The sequence below is a fragment of the Cenococcum geophilum genome (assembly GCF_001692895.1).
Source record: "Cenococcum geophilum 1.58 unplaced genomic scaffold K441scaffold_48, whole genome shotgun sequence".
Classification (NCBI taxonomy): Eukaryota; Fungi; Ascomycota; class Dothideomycetes; order Gloniales; family Gloniaceae; genus Cenococcum; species Cenococcum geophilum.
Window position 1 is genome coordinate 304,642 of NW_027137606.1, and position 23,025 is coordinate 327,666.

Sequence of the window (23,025 nt, forward strand, 5' to 3'; positions counted from 1 at the left end):
AGAATAGTTTAAACTCTATTTTATAGAGATATAAGCTAATAGATTAGCTGTAACTAATTTAAAAGTTTAATATATATTTTTAATATAGAATAGACTTGTAGAAAAACTTACGTAGATATATAAAGATATAGAATTAACGGTTATAGTAGAATAGAAAGTATTGGCTATAGACTATATAACGTAGTTCTAAACGCTAATAGCGTAAACTAAGTAGAATAAAGGGGCGTTAATAGCGTAGTACTGAAGAGAGCTAAAGGCTAAAGTTTCAATAATAATAATACCTATAGAATATATAATAACTATAATAGAACTAATTAACTAATCAATAAAAGTTAATAATAGGCTTTACTAGTTAGAGAAGGGCGGTAAAAGTATAGGTAAACTAATATAGGTAAATATAGTTTTATAATAGGTATTGAAACTATAATATAGCAAACCAGAGCTAATAGACCTAAATAGTACTAAAGAAACCTAAAGAGAGAAAAAAAATTATAGAAACTTAGGGGTTAAGAATTAAGTAATTAAAGGACTAAGGGGTAAAGGCTAAACTAAGGATCTTAGTAATAGAAGACGTTTAGGCGGATTTTATAGCAAAATAAGTGGTTTAAAAAAGGAGCTTGTATAAATTATAGAAAATAAGGCTATTATACTAAAGTGTTACGAAGTAGGTATAAGCGACAATAATATATAGTAAAGTAGATATTATTAAGCTATATATATAAACTATATAAGGATGTTAAAACGTTATATAAAGAAAGAAGGTAAGAAAACGGGAGAAAAGGGTATATATTGTTAATTTAGTTGCTTAGTTAGTATATATACGGAGTAGGATAGGATTTAGGCCTAGCAGAACTTAGTAGAATTCAAGTATTAGCAAAACTTAGTAGGATTTAATAGAACTTAGCGGAATATAGCGGAATACGGCGGATTACCGTTAGATTGCTATATATTGCGGTAAATTATAGTCTTATAGTCGGTCTCTAATTACTAAGTTAGTAAAAACAGGTAGATGTATATAAGATGTTATAGGGGTGCCCTATAATAGTACTCCCTCTTTAAACTTAAGCTTTTATAAGATAGGGCTATAGTAGTTCTAGGTAGAGTTTATAAAAGTCTTCTATAGCTTATATAAGTCCTATAGAGTTAATAGGTTCCTATTAGGGCTTAATAAAGCCTCTTTATTTTATAAGGTATATATATTAGCGTTTCCGTTTATTATACTTAATATTATTAATTCTTTTAATAAAGTACTTATTCTTACTATCTACTTTAACTAGTAAGGGAGGGTCTTATATTTATTTAGACAGGGTATCTAATATAGGAGTAGTAGGGTAAAGGACTAACGTATAGAATATAGGGTAGATTTTAACCGTATTAGAGAGCTTTAACTAGTAGGCGTAAGAGGAAATAACCTTCTTAACCTTATAAGGGCTAGCGTTCTTTTAATTAAGCTTTTTAGTAAGGCGTTTTATATTTAGATTTATTATATCTAGCTAAATAAAGTTATTAATTTGATAGGCTAGTACTAGGATTTGTTTATTATTTACTACAGCATTATAAATAAATTAGGCCTATATTATTTTATTAGTAAGAAACCATTATAGTTCCTCTATCTTCTCTATAAATTTATTTACTTTTATAACTTATAAGACGTAGTAAATAAGGTAAGGGATATTACTAAAAGGTTTAAAACCTATTTATAAATGCTAGCTATAATTAGCTAAAAATAGAGAGACCTTTATAGTTTCTAAAACAGAGTTATTTATAGTAAACTTAGTAAATATAAGCTAGTTAATCCAGTTATCTTATAAATATAACGTATATATTTAGATATACTATTCCATTATAGCGTTTATACATTTTATTTAACTATCTATTTCCGGGTAATATATAGTAGATAGCAGTACTTTAATATAAAGTTAGTTAGTTAGTTCTTTCTAAAATATAAAGATAAACTAGCTACCTTTATTAGAGATAATTGTTTTAGGGAGTTTATAAAGTTTTAATATATAATCCAGGAATAGTTAGGCGATAGTAGGCGTTAATATATTAGGGCAGGCAATTAAGTACCATATCTTAGATAGTTGGTTTATAACTATTATAATATTTATATAGCCTTTACTTATAGGGAGGTTAATAATAAAGTTAATTAAGATATTTTTCTATCTTTAGTCTGGAATAGGTAGTGGCTTTAAAAGGCTATTATACGTCTTATATAAAGCTTTAGCTCGTTAGTAGATATAGCAGCTAAAGATACACCTTTATGTTATATTATATATATTCGGCCAGTAATACTCCCGTTAAAGTAGCTTTAAGGTCTTTCCTTAGCCTAAGTAACCGGCTACTAGTAAGTTGTATATATATTTAAGGAGCTTAAGCTTAAGTTTATCGTAATTTAGGATAACTAAATAGTTTTAGTAGTATAAGCGGTTTCTATAGGCTTTATATTTACTTAGAGAAATCTTTTTAGAGCGTTTAATACTATCTTATATTAGCTTAAGCGTCTCTTAAATAAACTTATTATTTAGATATTTGTTAACTATAATCTATTTAATTAATTAATTAGTTATTTTAAGGACATATACTATTGTCGGTATCACCCGGGGGTACTGCAATTGCAATATAAGGTAACAGGTTCTTTGATTCATTCGTGTCTTTCGCAGAGGATCGTAAGGATCGCGGTGCCTAAATAGGGGGCTGATGAGTCACCGTAAGGATGACTAATCAGAGACATGACCACGTAACCTCTACTCGTACAGACAACTATAAAATCTTTAGTAGGAGGATTAAATAGTTTAGGGCGAAGTAGGGTCTAATTTTAGTAAGAGCGCTTTTTTTTAGGGCTAGAGCGTCTTATAAGCGTTAGGTTAGGGTATTAGGCTTCTAACCTTAAACGCCTAAGTAGTATATAATTAAGAATCAGAAATAAAATAGATATTCTAACTAGTGGGCCTAATAATAACTTAGCTGTTTTATAGTTATAAAGTATTATAAGTTCTTATAGTTGCTAAGGACCTTAATTAGAAATCTAGCGCCTTCTAGCTTAGGTTACTATTACTTAAAGTATCTAATAATAGCTAGCAATTCGTTATTATAAATCTTATAATTATAATTAATAGGGCTTAGTTATTTTAAAAAGTATACTATAAGGTGCAATACTCCTTCTTTATTATATTAAAATAGAATACCTCTAGTAATGTAATTAGATAAGTTAGTTTCTATAACACTTATTTATTCTAGGTTAAAGTATTAGAGTATAGGTATAGTAGTAAATATAATCTTTAGATAAGTAAAGACCTTTTTATATTCCTTATTAAAGATAAAGGCTTTATTCTTTTAGGTTAGAGTTATAAGGGGTAAAATTAGGGCGGAAAAGTTATTAATAAACCGTTAGTAGAAATTGGCAAACCATATAAAGGCTCTTATATCCTTAATATTCTTAGGTTCTTACTAGTTTATAATTTCTTTAACTTTCTTTAGGTCTATTTATATATTATTTATAGAAATAAGGAGCCTAAGGTATAGGACTTTTATTTTATAGAATTTGTATTTATCTATATCTAATTATAGATTAGCTCCTTATAGGGCTTATAAAATAAAATAAACGTATTTCTAGTATTTAATTAGGTTATTACTATATATTAAAATATTATTAATATAAGCAATATAGAAGATATCCAGGTAGGGGCGTAGGGCGTTATTTATATAATATTGAAACGAGCTTGGAGTATTTATAAGGCTAAAGCGTACTACGAAATACTTAAATAATCTATATTGGATACGAAATGTAATAAGCTATTTATCTCCTTTTATAATATAGAGGCGGTTAAATATAGAGATAATATTAAGCTTTGTATAGAAGCAAGCCTTAATCGGTTTAACGTCTCTTATATTAGCGGGATTAAATATTAGGTTTTAACGGTAACGGCATTAAGAGCTTAGTAGTCTACGTAGAAGCGTAATCCGCCGCCCAGTTTCTTAATAAAGATTACTAGTATAGCTATGGGTAAAAAGCTTACTCTAATAAATCCTTTACTTAGGTTCTTATTTAGGTACTTCTATAACACTTAGAGTTTATTTTAGGATATACTATATAGGGGCCTAAATCTAGGCTACTTTACTTCTTTAAGTGTAATCTTGTAGTTATACAGTTGGTATTCCGGTAGTTTATTAGCTTCCTTCTATAAAAATATCTCTAGGCGGTTATAGTACTTTACTAGTACCTTTATAGTAGGGTTAGTGTGCTTCTTTAGTGCTAAGGCCTTCTTAATATTAGCTATAGTGATAGCGAAGATTATATATTTGGGGTTTTTTTAGCGAGTTACGCTAGTAAAGTAGCTCTAATTATATAGACATCTAGGGTACCGAGCTCGCTTAGATCGTCTATAGTTTCTTATTTAGGATTAGGATTAGGATTAGGTATAGAGTTAATATTAGATTCGGGTTTACGTTCTTTAAGTATTCTTTTTATTATAGGTACTAGTTCTTCTAGTAGTTTTATATACTAAGCTTAAGCTTTTACTTAGTTTAGGGCGGTACGGTGCTAAATATTAGCTTATAGAATTTAGTAGAATTCTTATATTAATAAAATTTAGTAAAATTCCTATGCTAATAGAATCTGGTGGATTCCTTAAGCGTAGGGTAAATATTAGTAGAAATCTTAGATTAGTAGATCTTAGTAGATTTCCTAGATTTTAGTTTAGGATTAGGGCGGCGAGTTATAGAGCATTCTTTTCTATAATATGGGGCAGTAAATAGAAGCTTAAGGTTATTTTAATTAATAACTACCTTATATAGCTTTATCTAGGGTTATCTAAGAATTATTAGGTAATCTAAGGTAGTAATAAAGAGCTTAATTAGTTCTTTATGGTTTAGGTATTAGAGTCTTAGGGCTACTATATAAGTAATACGGCCTAAGATATTATGTTTACTATTAAATCTAGATATATTAATATACCGGTTAAGGGGGGTTAAGGTAAAACCATTATCTTACGCAAAAATCTCATTAATAAATCCTATACCGCTAGCTCCTATATTAATTAGGATTTAAGTATTAGCCTATTAACTATTCTACTAAAGACGGTAGTTAGTAATTATGCTATAGCTCTAAGAGTTAGAGTTTGTAACATTAAATATATTTAATAAAATTCTATAGCAGAGCCGTCCTAAAAAAACTTAGCTTTAGGACCTTCCTTTTAGAGGTAATTAGGGCGGGTTTCTTATAGGACATTAGTTAGAGCTTTATCCTTATAAATAGTACTTATTAGTTATTAAGCTAGAGCTAGATAAAAATCGCAGATAGTAGCTAGAGAATTAGGGCGGTAGACTGCTAGCGTTAACTATTTATAGATCTTTTTAAAAGGGGGCGGAGTAGTAGTTAGAGAAGTGGGAGTTACTTCTATATTTAAAGTAGGGGCCTAGCTTAATGCGTTATTCTTATTTAAAGAACCTTAGTAGGGCGTATTTTAGGGTCCTAGTATTAATATTTATGGCGTTAGGGTGCTTAAGCTAAGATAACTTAGTAGATGTTCGCAGGGGTATTATATTATATTAAGAAGCGTGTTTTAGTATTAGGCGTAGTATATTATTATACCGTTTATTAATAACGTTTATATAGGTATTAAGGGCTTCTAGTAGGTCTACGCCTATTAGGGAGGTTTTTAGTTTAGGGCTTAGAAATTTAATAAGGCTATTAATTAATACGGAGTTATTTTAGCCTGTTTCCCTTATATAATAGTTAAATTCAGAAAAGTATATTAGGAAACTCTTTATTCCTTAAGCCATATAATTTATCTTTCTTTAAGTAGTACCTTAGCGGTTTAGGTTACTGTATATAGCTTTAAGAAGCATAACTAGGCTTTATACTAAGTTTGGCTAAAGAGGTTTAATAAGGTTAGCTACCTTTTCTCCTAGTTAACTTAGGGTATAATAGAGTTGGTTAGCTTTAGTTAGGTATTAGTTAGCGTTACTAGTTAGCTTATTTTTAAGCTAGCTTAGAAATAATTAAAGCTCTTATTATTTACTAGTAAATATTAAAGGGTTTAATAGTTATTCGGATTATTATAGTGCGATAGTTAGTTTAGGTTAAATAACTACTATAGGTTTAGGACTTATATTCCACATATTTATTTCCAAAAATAGCGTTTAGTCTTAAGGTCCTAGCGTAGGTATTTTAAGGGTACGGACTTCTTCTTAGAGGTCCTTAATTAATTACCAGTATTATACTTTTTATTCGGCTTATTATTAATTTAAAATAGCTTAGTTTTATATAAGGACGTTTATAAAAAAACTTTTATATCCCTACTAATTATTCTTAAAGTATAGATATAATGCCAGCGGCCGTTATAGGAGCTTTAGGTTCGTTCTGCATATTAATAATAGTATAGGTAGTTAACGTAATATAGTATTATAGAGTAAGTATAAGCGATAATAATATATAGCAAAGTAGATATTATTAAGCTATATATATAAACTATATAAGGAAGTTAAAACATTATATAAGGAAAGAAGGTAAGAAAACGGGAGGAAAGGGTATATATTATTAACTTAGTTACTTAGTTAATATATACATAGAGTAGAATAGGATTTAGGTCTAGCAGAACTTAATAAAATTTAGGTATTAGTAGAACTTAGCAGGATTTAGTAAAACTTAGCGGAATGTAGCGGAATACGGCAGATTGCCGTTAAATTGCTATAGATTGCGGTAAATTATAGTCTTATAGTTAGTCTCTAATTACTAAGTTAGTAAAAATAGGTAGATATGTATAAGGTATTATAGAGGTACCCACCCCCACCTAATTTAGTTCTACTACTTATAGGCTATATCTATAATGCGGAAAAGCCTTTAAATACACCCACTAAATACATCGCAATCTAGTTTAGATGGAATTTAGTAGTAGTGTAGTGGTTATAGGGGGGGGTAAAAGTTGATCTCTAGAGCCTTATAAAATTTCGTTAGAAAATTAAGATCTTATATTTTGGTACTAAATATCGCGACTAAATATTGACTACCTATATATATATTTAAAATAAGAGGAGCTCTTACTGCACCCGGCCTAAAAAGACCAAAAACAACCAAAAGAACCCTAAAAAACACCTAGAGAATCCCCCTAAAATACATGCATCGCAGGGGAGGCACACGTTAAACGACGGTAGTTCGCACTTACGCGCGTCCACCAGAACCACGCCTAGCAATAGCCCTCTATAATAAGAACGGGCGAATACCACACTATAAAGCGGAAAGACCTTTATTAAGAAGGCATCTAATAAAATATAAAGCCTATTGGACGCGTCTAGTATCCGTAGTTACGGGGGAGTAACCGTTAGCTATAACGAACTAATGCAGCTAGTAGAATGGCTCCGCCAATCTAGTAAACCTTAGGCGCCCCTCTAGCAAACCCTTAACTAAATCCTCCAACGGCTAAGCAAAATTAAAAATAAATAAAACCCCTTTATACCGGCGAACCGTACCTAGGCTGCCGTAGCTGCGCCTCTATAGTATAGGGAGCCTACCCCCCTAAAGATAATATCTGGATATATAATTATAATATAACCAAATATAGAGAAAGCAGAGGGGCTTAGGGGATAATTAGAAANAGAAGTNCTTATAAAAATTNNTAAAGAGGTNTATAACGCNGTTNNAGTNTAANACCTTAGGAGCGGAGATATTAGAGTTACCCTAAGGGACTAATAGGCAAAGGAACGAGCTATAAGGGTAGGGGACAGGCTAGGAGAATATATTGGCATAAAAGTGCTCTATAAAGATTACCTAGTTAAAGTCCTAGCGGTTCCCCTAAGCCTTAGGGTAGAAAAGGGACGCTAGGCGGACAATATAGCAACTATATATAAGATAGTAAAACAAACGGAACGCCTTATACTAGGACTTAAGATTACCTAAATCTAATAGCTTTAACAGGAAAATGCAAACTAAGTATATAATAAGAACAATAAAAGAATATAAGGGTCGCTAGAGACTTGCTAGGGAGACGCTAGTCGAACATATAGCTCCCTTATTATTAGCATATATATACTAGGAATGCAAAAACTCCTTATCCAAAAAGGTATTATTATAAATGGCCTTATATATAACGCAAGGCTCTATAACTATAAACTCTACCTAAAATAATGCTACCGCTACGTATAATAGGGACACACCCAATCCATATGCGCAGCATAGGTGTGCTACAGCTACTATGCAGGCCCCCATAATATAAGAAACTACTTAAATCAAAACTAAATAAAATACGTAAACTACCACCAAAGCACATATAAGGCGTGGGAAAGAGGAGACTGCATTAAATATAGGAGACGGAAGGTAAGGGCTTAACAGCTACGGGAATAACTACACGCTAGGTTATATAAATAGAAACAATAGGCGATAAGCTAGGGGGGCATAGGTGCCTTTTTAGCATTTCCTACCTTTAATACTGGGGGGCTAGGCCAGCTATCCCAAGCCTTAACGGGCCAGAAGCGACGCCGTACAATATTACTAGACTATATAGGGATATAAGGGTTACAGGGGATATAAGGGAGAGGACGCCCTATAGGAAGACTATTATAAATAGCTATAGCAAGCTTAAGACTAGGATAATTAAGAATTAGACTTAATACGGCAAACATAACATTTACAGCTAACTCTTAAAGGGTATATAGCTAACTAGTAAAAATAGGGGAGGAACCGGAGATAATAACAGATTTAGATATAGAAGCGCTACTAGGAACACAAGATATGGGAATAGAAAGCTCTATACAAAATAAGTAGTAACTAGGATGCAGATATAAGAGATAAAAGCTCTAAATATCCTAGAGAAAGTAGAAATAGAGGAAGCGAGGAGTAAAGGAGAGGTAAAGGACCCCTACTAGGGGTCTACCACCTATCCATTATATAGTATAACTGCGGCAACACAAACCACCATCTTGTAAGGCCCTTGCTAGACAGCTTAAACCTAAAGAAATACTACATCCTTACTATATAAGAGCCGTATTATAATACCTACATATAATTAATATACTGCCCCTAAGGATTCTAGCTCCTATATAAACCAAAAGCAGCCATACGCGTGTGCTTTATAATTAGTAAGGCTATTAGCCTATCCTTATAGTTATAGCAGGCAGTTAACCCAGATATTATAGTTATAATAATCTAGACATATAGGGGACCGGTATAGATTATTAATATATATAACCCTAGGGTTAAAGGGGTCCTATAAACAGAGAACATTATATTAGTAATAAGCTTACTAGAAACCGAAGGCATAGAGTTTATCCTATTAGAAGACATAAACCTCCACTACCCGCGGTAGGGGGGTATCTATATTGCTACTAAATAATAGGTAGAGTGCCTACTAAAAGCTATAGATACCTGGGGCCTTAAGCTAGCTACCCCCCTAGGAGTAATTATATAGCAATAAGGCACCGCCAGAAGTATAATTAACCTTATATTTATAGACAAAGGCCTATACTAGAGACTTAAAAGGTGCAACCCTAAAGAAGAATAGGCACTCGCTTTAGACTATATCCCTATCTAAATATAGCTAGATCTAGATATTAAGGCATAATTAAATAGCAAAAGATACGTAATAAGAAAGCTTAAGATAGACAGCTTCCTTAATATAGTTAAATAACAACTTTAAGACCTAGAAGAAATTCACCCAATACTAAATAAGCGAGGCTTAGTAGCTACCCCTAAGAAAATCAACTAAAGACTAGAAAGGATCTAGGCAGCAATTAAAAATAGGTTAGAAGAGCACTGCCTAATCTTAAAAGCGGGCCCCTATACGCAACACGTATGGTCCGTATAATGCATAGTTCTTATTACTAGCTAATGACGAGCAAGAAGAAAATATATAAGTAGCTATAATCCTAAAGACGAGAGACATTATAAAGATATAAGAAACTAGCTAAAGAATACCCTAAAAAAAGAAGTAAGGAATAGCTAGAGATGGTTTATAAATAAGTATACTACTAACCTAAGCCTCCCCCATAATAAAGGTCTTTAGAGGATAGCAAAATAGGCAAAGAGAAAGGCAGGATATCTAGTAAAAGACCCACACCTTCCGCCCTTGCAAAGACTAGGTAAATTACTAGCCACAAGCAACAATAATAAAAAGGCAAAAATCCTTACAGAAAGATTCTTCCCTTAACTAGCCTTAGTAGACCTTAGTAATATTACGGGCGAAGCACCAGTAACTCGCCTAAGGGTTAATAGTAATATAATAACTAAAGAAATGGCCAGAACTATTAGCCGCCTTTTAAATAATATAGCACTAGGACCAGATAGAATCCTAAATAAAGCCCTAAAGACCTGCGGACTACTAATAGTACCTTAGCTTACGGATATAGCTAAAGCATGCTTTATAATAGGCTACTACCTAAGACTTAGAAGAGCTATAATAACGTTTATCCTATGTAAAGAAGGTAAAGTAGACTACTTATTTCCAGGGAGCTACCGCCCTATTGCCTTAGAGAATACCCTTAGTAAGATCTTAGAAAGGGTAATAGCGGACCGCATAGTAGATACGGCAAAGGAACACGCCCTACTACTATAAAGCTAAATAGGGGCAAGAAAGAACCGCTTAACACTATTAGTACTTACGTTACTCGCTGCCACTATTAAATTAGCATAGGTAATGCGAAGGGACTTTATAGTATTAATGCTTAGCCTAGATATTAATAGCGCCTACGATAACATACCCTATAAGCGTCTCCTATACATTCTTAGAGCAAAAGGCTTCCTAAAATAGATTATATAATTTATTTAAGGGTTTATAGGCCAAAAAAAAAATTACTAGTCTTTAGCGGATACCAAAGCCCCCCTATTATAGTTGCAATAGGAATACCACAAGGATCACCCCTCTCGCCTATACTCTTCCTTTTCTTTATAAGCAACCTACTTAACTCTTTTAAGAAAGGGGCGACCTAGGGGATAGGCTTCGTTAATAATATAAACCTAATTATATACGGGCTAATAGCCGTAGAGAATTGTAGAACAATAGAGAAAGCTTATAACACCTATATAGAATAGGCAAGATAATATAGAGTCCAATTCTCACCAGAGAAGTACTAGCTAATCTATTTTATAAGAAAACGCAACCAATCTGTAGATCTCTAGTATATAATTCGCATTTAAGGCTTTAGGGGTTAGCTAGTTTAAAGCCTAAGAGTATTAGGAGTATAGGTAGACAGTAAGCTCCGGTAGAGCGTATATACGGCTTAAGTAGCCTATAAGGGCCAAGTATAGTACATCACATTATCTAGGATCGTTAATTCTATATAGGGTCCATACTTCTAGAGGTTACGCCTACTATATATAGCAGTTATCCAGCCAACCATAACATATAGGTCCAGTATTTAGGCCATTAGAGAATCTAAAAAAGGCCCCCCTAAATTACTCCTTAAACTACTCCAAAAGGTCTAAACAGCCTACCTCTAAAGTATAATAGGCGGATATAAGCGAACGGCCACAGCACTACTTAAGAAGGAAGCTAATATTCCCCCCCTATAACTATATATTAAAGCCGCTATAATATAAAGGGCGTAAAAGGAACGTAACTTTAATATTATAAAGTATATTAAGACACGCCTAAATAAACTATAGAGGGACCTTAGGGCGCCTTATAGAAGAACAAACTAACAACCCCAAAGTAGGGAAGATATATTAGAGAAACAGGTAAAGAAAGCAGAAGAAGAATAGTACTGCTTTAGGGCCCAGGCCTATATAGAGGAGAAAGGGAAACGCGTAAGAGGCCAGCAAGGATAATAGTAAGAGAGAAAAAAGAGCTAAAGTAAAGTATAAAAGAATACCAGGAAACTAACTACCATAATATAATACTAGCTAGACCAACGCTAGAGAGGCGTATAGGAGTTAAAGGTATAGAGGCTAACTAAGGCAAGAAGAACCTAAGCCGTAGCATAGTTAACGCTATAGGGGGTAAACACTTTAGGGCTCTAAGAAGGCCTAATAAAGGCAGAAAATATAATAGCAACACTCTTAAGAACAGGAGTAATAGGACTAAAAGACTAGCTCTACTGGATAGGTATCCTAGTAGGTAGCCCTAGATGCAAATATGGCTAGCTAAGACAGACACTAAAGCATGTAATACTACTATACCCCTTATATACTAACTAAGAAGTAATGCTTTTAGTAGCTAGTATAGAGAACTATAAGACACTACTCTTAATATAAAAAGGCCTTAAGGCGGTTACCCAGTAGCTTATTAGCCAAAATGTACTAAACCAGTTCTGGGTTGCAAAGGAAATAGTAATAGAAGGCAGGGGAGCGAGCAACGGGTGCCCCCTGTTAACTCTATAGTAGTAGAGTAAAGTTTACGATACTAGCGCGTCCGTAGGCTTATTACGGCAGCAGTGGTTCCTAAGGAGGTTAAAAAGTAAGGTAGTAGGAGCACTATAGGTGACTCGCAGGCGCCTCGTAGGCGCCTCGTAGGCGAGTCCTAAAAGGCGGGGAGATAGATCACGGGGTTTTCTTAAATAGAGTTTTCTCCCCACATGTATATAAGGAGTAGTCCGCGTGGGCCCAATAGGGATCCAAATCGGACGTTAAGCAATGAATTATTATTATTAAATATCGCGACTATACTCTACTAGATGGTTAAATATAATATTAAGAATATATTAATCCTTATTTACAACAATTGGCTGCCTATACTTCCTAAATCGACTCGTAGAAGTAGCTAAAATCTATTTAAAAGGTCCATATAGCCTTAAAAGTTTAAAGTAGTATTAGATCCTTTCTGGAATGAAGTAATTGTTCCGGAATAGAGCTAATTAAAGCGGTACACGAATTGTTCCTCTTTAACGACTTGTTCTGGAATAAGACAGAAATAATCCGGAATAAGGCGTGTATTGGTATAAATCGCAATATGTCCAAGGAATATTCGGATTTAATAAACTTCTTAAATGGCGAAATATATTAGAAAATAAGCCAATACAAAGATATTAGCAAGACATCTTTAGACACTATATATGCCGAGAAATGCTTATCCCTTACATTGTTGATATAATATAAAGTGTACCCCGTTCGTAATCGCACGCACAGGCTACACTTTATATCACATTAACAATATAAGGGATAGATACGTCTTAGCAAGACTAAGTAACGAGATCTTAAACAGCCTTTTAAGAACAAACTGCTCACTAGTGGCTTTAATGCTCCCCTTGTAATACCCGGTCTTTAGGGTAGCTTTTAAATTAGGCACAAGTATTTAGTAAGGTTAGCGTTATATCTTTACTTCTCTTAAGCACTGCTAACGTTAATCTAGGAGACTATTACGGTACTAGCAGAACTACGCACCGGCAAGTTGCCATAGATTGCCGTATATTGCGGTCACGTGACGCAAAGATCGTATATAGCTTCGAGCGGCGCTCCCCTTCTTCTCCTTTCCTTTCTTTAGCTTTAGATTCTCGTTTATAGACAATTTAATCGTATAGGCTTACGCGACCCTTTTGCCGTACTTATATCTCGATTGACTAAGTCGCTAACATTATCTAAAGCTCACTCTACTCTTTCTTCCTAAGAAGGAACTTAAATATATCTACGAGAACACAGAATAGGACCCTAAGGACATTACTAGGACTATAAGGACAGGACCTAAAAGAAAAGAACAGAACCCTAAGGAAAGGACCTATAAGACACACACAAACCAGAACCCCTAAAGAAATTACCTAGAATTACCTAACACCCCTACCACTATGCCACGAACCACAGCAGCGGGTAAAGCAGCTGCAGGACCCTTAAATACTTTAGATAAAGAAATAATTAACGTTTTAACCCCCTAAGCGGAGCTTGCGGCTGCTAATGCCGAAATTAAATAATTGCGAGAGCTGCTTAAAGCTAGAGATACCCCTATATCTAATAATAAGTTATTATTAGACAACTAAAGACTTACTATAGTCCTTTAGGCCCTATTCCAGCGCCTTAGTAGATCTACTAAGGCCTATATAGCACCAAAGCGGTCAGCAAAGGTCGTGGACCCCCTACTACTTATAGACGGAACCGACCCTATATTTAATAATTGGAAGCTTTAATTACAGGACAAGCTTAAAGTTAATACAGACTACTTCCCTAACGCCCGAGCCAGAATAGCCTATATCTTTGGCCGTACTAGCAGAGACACCTAGACGCATTTACGCCCGTAATATACTAAAGACTTAGCAGACCCCTTTATCTCTAAAGAAGAAATAATTAAATACTTATCTTCTATTTATAAAGACCCTTTTAAAGTATAAAACGCCCGCCTTAGCTATAAAAGCCTAAATATAAAAACAACGGAGACCTTTTCGGCCTTCTAAACCCGCTTTCTATACCTAGTAGGATAGGCCCAGATCCCCTAGAAAGACCTACTACTAGACCTCTTTAACAAGCTTACCCTAGACCTATAGCGGGCCGTATTGCTAGCTTATACTACGGTATAAACATTAAAGGAACTTACGGACTATTGCCTAGCTATTAACTAAGGCCTCTATTAAATTAAGGCACGCGCCAACTGGCTAAAAACTAGAAACCTTACAAACCAGGCCGCAAGTACTACGAGTACGGCCTATAGTGCCCCGGTATAATTAGCAACTCCTATAGCTAACCTAATAGCTAGCCGCGCAGCTACCCCTACTACGGGCCTAGTGTACACCCGGCCTATATATAGCAACCCCTATATATAGGCCCTTAGCGATTAAGGAGCTTGCTTCTTATATGGTTAAACAGGCCACTCTATAAGGAACTGCCTAATAAAGGCAAGAACAAACAAGGTCCTATTAATTTAGGAGAATAGTACGGAGCTAGAAAAAAAGGAACCCTAGAGGAAGACTCCTCTCTAGGGTTAAAAGGGATTGATATATTACATATTAATCTAGGTTAGCTAGTTAGTAAAAGAAGCTACACTATCCCTTATACTTTATTTCGCAATAAATATTAAGTTTTAACCTCTACTTTAGCTAACTTAGAAGCAAATGCCTTTACCTTAATTAACACAAAATGCGCTATAAAACTGGCTGACTTTTTAAATACACCCCTTAAAGAACTGCCCAAACTAATCCCTATTTGCGGTTATAACGGACGGATAGGGCTACCTATTATAACTATCTTACGGACCTACCTCCGCGTTAACAGACAAAGGTAGTATAATATCCCCTTTCTTATTACGGACTTAGGAAGCTATAATATAATCTTAAAAAGAAAATAGCTAGCCTATTTAGGCTTACAGCTTAAAGTATAGAGTAGACGGCTTATCTAGCCCAAAACTCTACCCCTAACCCCTTTCTTTATAAAAGAAATCAGCATTATAATAGAAAACCTCGTACGGCCCTAGATCAATACTATTTACTAGGCCAATACTATGCGCAGAGACTAGGCCTTTAAGAAGGACGTATAGCTTAACCCGTAACGGATCCGTATACTACGCCGCCCTTAAACTACCTATATTACGCCACTCGCACCAGAGACCTAGGAAGTCGGTAGTGACCTAGCTAAGTTCCCTATAGAGAACCCTATAAAGCTATAAAGGAAAGTTAGAGATATTGGACGCTATACTAAACTAATAGATAAGAAGGATAATTTACGGAAAATGGAACGTAAGCTAAGGAAGACTATAAACCCTATACCGTAAACCACAGCCTAACGGACGCTAAAGAAACCTACGGACCTCCCACCAGTTAATGTCTGCTATATTGGCGCTGTAAAATTCTACTAGAACCTAGTCCAGCCTAATACCGTTGCCTTTACAACTAGCCTATATAAAATTAACCGAATAATTAAGGAAAAGGAAAGTAAGCTTAGTAGATAGAAAAGCGGGCTTATAGATAAAGAACTAGTGGAGTAAAAACTGCCCAATTAACACCGGAAATTCAAGGACGTATTTTTTAAGGTAGCGTCTAACATACTTCTACCCTACCGACCATATAACTATAAGATTAAGATTAAGCAAGATAAGGGAAGCACCCTTAGCTTTAGCCCTCTCTACCTATAGTCTATTGCCGAATTATAGGCTATAAAGCAGTACCTTATTAATAACCTAAATAAGGGCTTTATCGAGCCTAGCTAAGCCCCTTTTAACTTACCTATTCTCTTTATCAAAAAGCTAAATAGAGAACTACGCTTCTATATTAACTACCATAAGCTAAATAATATAACCCAAGGACCGCTACCCACTGCCCTTACTTAATAAGACTCTTACCTAAATAAGTAGAGCTAAGGTTTTTATAAAGCTTAATATCCGCTAGGCCTTTTACTAAATTAGGATAGACCCTAGGTTTAAGGATCTTACTATATTCCGGACCCGTTACGGGATGTATAAATATAAGGTACTTCCTTTTAGACTAACTAATGGACTAGCTATATACTAGCGGTATATAAATAATGTACTCTTTAACTACCTTAATAACTTCTATACAGCCTATCTAGATAATATTATAATCTACTTAGAAAACGAACTAGAATATAAAGAGCACGTCTATAAAGTCCTATAACGGCTCTATAAAGCTGGCCTCTAGGCCAATATTAAGAAGTTAGAATTTAGTATTAAGCGTACAAAGTACCTAGGTTTTATTATTAGCATAGACGGAGTTAAGGCCAACCTAGAGAAAACGACTATAATTAACCAGTAGACGCCCCCACGGACTATAAAGGGGGTGTAATTATTTTTAGGTTTCTATAACTTCTACTAATACTTTATTAAGAACTATAGCAGGATTATCTGGCCTCTTAACCGCCTTACTAGAAAAGACCAGCCCTTTTACTTTAACGCTATATATATACAGGCCTTTAATAAGCTTAAAAAACGGCTAGTGTCGGTCCCCCTACTTACCCACTTTAACCCAAAACGGCCCTTAATGCTAGAAACTAATGCCTTAGACGGCGCAATAGCCGGTATTTTTTCCCAAAAGCAACCAGACGGAGAATAGCACCCTATTATATACTATTTAAAGACTATAATAGATGCTAAACTAAACTACTACATCTATAATAAAGAAATGCTGGCTATTATCTCTAGCTTTTAGCACTAGCGTATATAGCTAGAGGGGACCCCTAAACCCATTAAAGTAGTGTTAGATTATAAGGCCCTAGAATACTTTATAATAACTAAGGCCCTTACGGCCTAGTAGGCACGCTAGGCGGATATCCTATCTCAATTTAACTTCTTAATTATATATAGACTAGGCGCTACAAACCGTACAAATACTCTTACTAGGCGCGAATAAGACCTAGGTGACCATATAGCTGCGAAGATCTTATTATAGACCTAGACGCTACTACAACTAGAGTACTTTAACCCCTAGATATAGGCAGAACTAAGTATAGACCCCTTAGGCGCCGAGATATATCCTATTAACCCTTTAGGACTTAACTTAATCGACAAATTACTGCAGATAAACCGTACGGCCCCTTCTCTACAGAAGTACCGTAAAAAGGCAAAGAACGTTACTAGCCCATAGTCCCTTAAAAATGGATTACTTAAGCATCAGGAACGGCTGGTAGTGGCAAAGAAATAGAACTTATAGACTCGGCTTATTGCTAAAGTACATACCTAAGTCTCTACGGCCTACCCCAGAAAGAATAAGACCCGCAGGATTATTAGTAACCGCTACTACTGGCCCGGAATAGTTACGGATATCAACCATTATATATAGAACTGCAACAACTACCGCAGGTCTACAATTCCGCAAGATAAGACCCTAGGACTATTAAAACCCCTCCTAATACCCAACCGCCCCTAGTAATATATCTCTATAGACTTTTATAAGCTACCTCTAGACCGTAACGGATATAATATAGTTATAATCCTAGTTAACCGCTTCAGCAAGCGCCTATTCTTAATTCCCTATTATAAGAATATTAATGCTAAAGAGGCAGCCCAACTATATATCTACTACGTCTACCAAATTTACAAACTACTAGACACTATTATATCCGACTATAGGCCGCAGTTTATATCAGCCTTTTAGAATAAGTTCACCCAGATCCTAGGCATTAAGCTAAAGCTTTCTACGGCATATTACCCCTAGACAGACGGTTAAACAGAGATTATAAATTAATACTTAGACTAGAGACTCCGGCCTTTTATTAACTACTTCCAAAATAACTAGGCTAAACTATTACCCTTAATAGACTACGCCTAAGCAACCTTACCCCATAACTCTACCGGATTTGCCCCTATTTAACTAGAAATAGGTTACCTACCCCGTATAAGCTTTGACTAGGAAAAACCAGAAGGGCCCCAGACTGTATACAAAAAACTATCTTATAAGGAAGCCCAGCAGTACGCTAAGCGCTTAGAAGAAGCCTAGAAAGTAGCCTATACAAACCTAAAAAAGGCCCAGAAATTAATGGAACAGCAGGCAAATAAGCATAGGCGCAAGCCTAACTTTACTATAGGCGACATAGTCTAGGTTATAATAAAGAACTAGAAGATAGAACGGCCTAGCCATAAGCTAGACTATAAGATAGCAGGACCATATAAGATTCTTAATAAAATAGGCAACTTATACAAGGTTAAGCTCCTAAACTTAATTAAAGTCTACCCTATCTTTTTACTGGATAAGCTACGGAAAGCTGCAAATAACCTACTACCCGGACAAAAGAATAAACCTCCCCTGCCAATTTAAGTTAACGACGATAATAAATAGGAAATTAAAGAAATACTAGCCTATAAACTTATAAAGGGAACGTTAAAGTATCGTATTAGTTAGAAAGGATATAACCCAGACCCTACTTAGTACCCTATATAGAACTTTATAGGTAGCCCCTATAAGCTTTAGAAGTTCTATAGCCGTTACCCTAATAAACCTAAACCGCTAAAGTACCTAGATAAGTAGATAGAATGCTGGTATAACAAAGATAATAAGCTACCAGAAGAATATAAGGACAAAAACGCCCCAGAAATTTCTTAGTCACGTAAGGTGTTAAGATATCTAGGAACTTTAACCAGCGGTCGAAGTTGTCTAATTAGTTAGATTCTCTTACCAAGACTTTTAGCGGCAAAGCCTAAGGGCAGGCTTTTTTGGAGGGGGGGGTAATATTACGGCACTGGTAGAACTACGCACCGGTAAGTTGCCACAGATTGCCGCATATTGCGGTCACGTGATATAAAGATTGTATATAGCTTTAAGCGGCGCTCCCCTTCTTCTCCTTTCCTTTCTTTAGCTTTAGATTCTCGTTTATAGATAATCCAATCGTACAGGCTTGCGCGACCCTTTTGCCGTGCTTATGTCTCGATTGACTGAGTCGCTAACAGAGACCTGGCATTATCTCGATTACATTTGGCAGGTTTAGTCCGCAATCCTTAAAGGAAATAAAGCGCTGATGCGGAGTCTAGGTCGAGGGACTGTGGAAATATTATAACTTAAATGTCCAGGGTATTCTTAAGAAGATCTAGATATACTTAAACCTCTTTTTGAAACAGGAAGACTCTTTCCTAGGATAGAGGACTAACGCTATCGAAAAAATATCTGGAATAATTTTCAAAAGGTAAAGAGACTGATATTATTGTTATACAGCCTCTTTAAAGACCGTAGATTTCTCAATGCTCCAGCGAGGATAATGAGGCAACTAACCTGTAACCGACTACTGGCACTATGCCGAGACACAAGATCGCCGCCTGGAGGGCTCCGAGATAGGATCAACACTACCCTTATATGTCTTGGATATGGTCAAAGATTGAGTCATAGACTCCGGAGTTAGGGGTCTACTTTCATGTATATATTCTACTTGATTTCCATAGATTTACAATCAAGTCGCTTGGCCAATTCCCATATACTGCAAAGCATATATAACCTCCCCCCTGCTTGCCGAGCACCCCTATATGCCGAGCCAAATGCGAGGTACTTTTACTTTATAGCGATCCCGAATCTGCACACGCGTTAATATTTTTATAACTTTATCTTAAATGTGCTCTATAGCCACTACTTGGCATCTGACACCCGTTTTAGTAGAAATTTGTCCCAGTACGGCCGTCTGTCGCCTGCTTTTGGCACAGTGCAGCTGCATAGCGCCAGAGAAATTCTTCATCATGGCACTATTATCGATCTCTTATTACTTCTAAAACTTATAAAAGAATCTAACCCGGGCCTTATAATCCAACCAAGATGCTGGGAAGTGGAAGGATGGTCCGAGCCTAGCTTCTCCTTGCGAGTCTCTAGCACTTGCACCTCCAGCTCTTCCGCTGCTTCCCACCGGCCTTAATGCCCAGAGTTTATATCTAGACCTCGCTCGGACAAGTAAAGACCTCCGGCCACCGGGGCTTCGAACAGGAGAAAGGCGTTGTACGTGCCTGAGTTTATGACAAGGGATTTGACATAGCGGGAGGTCATCAGATGTAGTTCTTGATGGTGGAATGCACTAACCCGTGTGCTCGGACTTGTTTTTATTTACTCTACTTTTTCAACTTACTTTTTAGCCTACTTTTCCAACCCCATCAGCTTTATCGTTAACTCTGCCTCTTTTCTTTTAATATGGCTCGCACTATCTTAGTGCAGATCTTAATAAGCTCTAGAAAAGTGTATCGCGGATTATAGACAAGCCGAGGCAAGCCTAAACGTTCCATGGCCCGTCGCCAACAAACTTCAGCTCTTCTTCGTCTAAGTTGATCTCGAAGTTCAGGTTGGTCTGCAGCCCGGCGGCACCCATGGCCTTCAGGCGCGCGGAAACCGCTCCCTGGGCAACAGCCGCTAAGAACGAGTTGAAGCTCTCCTGCTGCTGGTTCGCCGTGGGAAAATCGGTGCGCTCATTGATGAGCTTCTTGGCTGCGGCTATGGCGTAGTGGTCCCAGCCAGCAACCCGGCGGGCAAAGTTGTCGACAAACTCTTCGAATTGAGCATCCGGAATTGCGCGATTGATCCCTTTTTTTAGTCAAAAAATTTCCCTAACGTTTTACGAACGGCACACCCAGAGGCTAGACAACAACGCGAGTCCACAAAAAGGGGAATGACATACATCCATAAAGAGCAGCTGTATCAGCATCGATACGGTTAGCCCCGAGTACAACCTCAAGTGCTCGACTTCGGCCGGCTAGACGGCACAGCAGCTCGATTCCACCACCGCCTGGATTAGCTCCTTTAAAACCCACCATTAACACTATAGGTCAAAATCATGAGAATAGCACTTACCGAAGCCGACCTCGAGCTGTGCAAGAACAGCCTTCTCTTTACTACCAAATCTGACATCCAAGACCGCCGCGATCTCCGCGCCGGCGTTGTAAGCGATGCCCCTAATCGCAGCGACGGTGAGCACGGGGGCCTTTGCGAGACGAGTGATACTGTCCCAGTACTGGGGGCTCCCAGGCCACAGGTTGGGGTCCAGCGGTTTGAGGAGGTCGACGTGGGTGGAGAAGAAAATCTCGGAACTCGAGTCGAAGACGACAACCTTGACGTCCGGGTCGCCGGTGATCTGGTCGACGAGCGCGTAGAAGTCCCGAAAGAAGGCGTCGCCCTGGATGTTTAGCGGGGGGTCCGAGAATGTCGCGCGCCAGTAGGACGGGGTGATCTTCGTCGTCTTAATGACGGGAGAAGAAGTAGATGCCGATGAAAGTGTTGCTTGGGCGGAGGAGACCGCGGAGATAATAGGACCAACGATTAGGGAGATAAGAGCGGGAAGACGCATGCTTACTGAACCTTATTCGTATTGCTACCTATATATCGATATGTCTTGTGGTTGGCGTAAGGGAACAATGGCAGTCGGAGTGCTTATATATACGTTGGTATTGACATACAACTTGGTGTAATTCTTAGCTGAAATTACGCTAGCCTATTAATAAATTTTCCACCTCCGGTTTCTATATTTGTAAGTACGTTAAGACATTGTAGTCGTTGAATGGCTTAATAAAAGTCCCGTAGAAGGCTTACTGTTGATGTCTAATTGAATCACCCGGTCTACCCCGCGCCCCACTAATGACCCTATCTTAGTAACCGCCTAAGTTACTCAGGGTGGTTTTGGATAATGCAAATAAGCGAGCATAAAATATCCTTTATTCAATAGAAAATGCATAAAATATCGCAACCGATAAGGATAAAAGTGCCCATGCGGAGCTTTTCTACCCCAGCTAGGTAGAATAGGACTCGCTTCTAGCAGAATTTAGTAGATATTGCCGATATTATCGTAGGAGGTCCCTATCTACCCTTCCCCCCTAACTATATAATAGCTAAATACTTAAAGAAAAATTACCTATTTCTCTTATAGTTCTTTAATACCAATTCTTCAAACACTTTGTTTTCTTAAGAGTTTTAAAATCTATATACATTCTCTCCTATAATACCGTATAACGTCCTCCTAAAAAGACTCTTTCTAGCTTATCGCTTATTGCTAGAATTAAGAGAATTTTAAGTGCTATAAGCAAGAGCTATAGCCAGCGCTTTTGCTACTGTTCTTAAGACTACTACTAAAGTATAGTTATTAAAATCTTATACGGCGTCTTAGAGATAAAGTCCTTATACTTATCTTAACTTTTTAGTCAAAACATTATACTATTAAAATCCTCGGCAATCTTATTAAACTTATTAAGGTCTTAAGCTAGAGCTAGCTTTTTATACAACAATATACTTTTAGGGGTAGAACTTCTATTCTAATATTTTTTCTAAAGCTCTTTAACGCTATTAAGTGCAAGCTTACGCCACTTCTTTTTCTAAACCTGCTTAATATATCTTATATAATAGGCTAGATAAAGAATAAGTGCAGCGGCGTAAAGGGGCGAGTTATCTGTTTTATAGTAATATCTATTAAAGGTATTCTAAGCATTTTTAATACGTTTAGAGAACTCTTTATTAGATATATACTCTTTTTATTATATAAATATTATCTAAATTAGAAAATAAAAAGGGGAGATAAACTAACCTAGAATTTATCAAGGTGCTTAATTATAATATCTATTATAAAGAGTATATTCTTAAGTGTTGCTTTATGTCCCTAGCATTTTAGGGTTACTTAGTAGAATATCTAAAGAAAACCTTTTATTGTATAAAGCGCCTCCTAGTCCTTTTTAAGCGTATTAAGGTTACGCTTAGTATACATATTAAGGGCAGACTTTT

At 36.2% G+C, this 23,025-nt stretch overlaps 1 protein-coding gene across 1 annotated transcript; it reads right to left on the reverse strand.

Moving 5' to 3' along the window:
- Nucleotides 1–20,072: 20,072 nt before the first annotated feature.
- Nucleotides 20,073–21,846, reverse strand: K441DRAFT_666289 (ClpP/crotonase). The gene is made up of 4 exons (XM_067649643.1): nt 21,714–21,846; nt 21,112–21,632; nt 20,939–21,058; nt 20,073–20,844 (listed from the first exon to the last, which is right to left on the reverse strand). Exons 2-4 carry the CDS (start codon nt 21,602–21,604, stop codon nt 20,537–20,539), a joined length of 921 nt encoding a protein of 306 aa, XP_067499761.1. The 5' UTR covers nt 21,605–21,632; nt 21,714–21,846; the 3' UTR covers nt 20,073–20,536.
- Nucleotides 21,847–23,025: the final 1,179 nt, after the last annotated feature.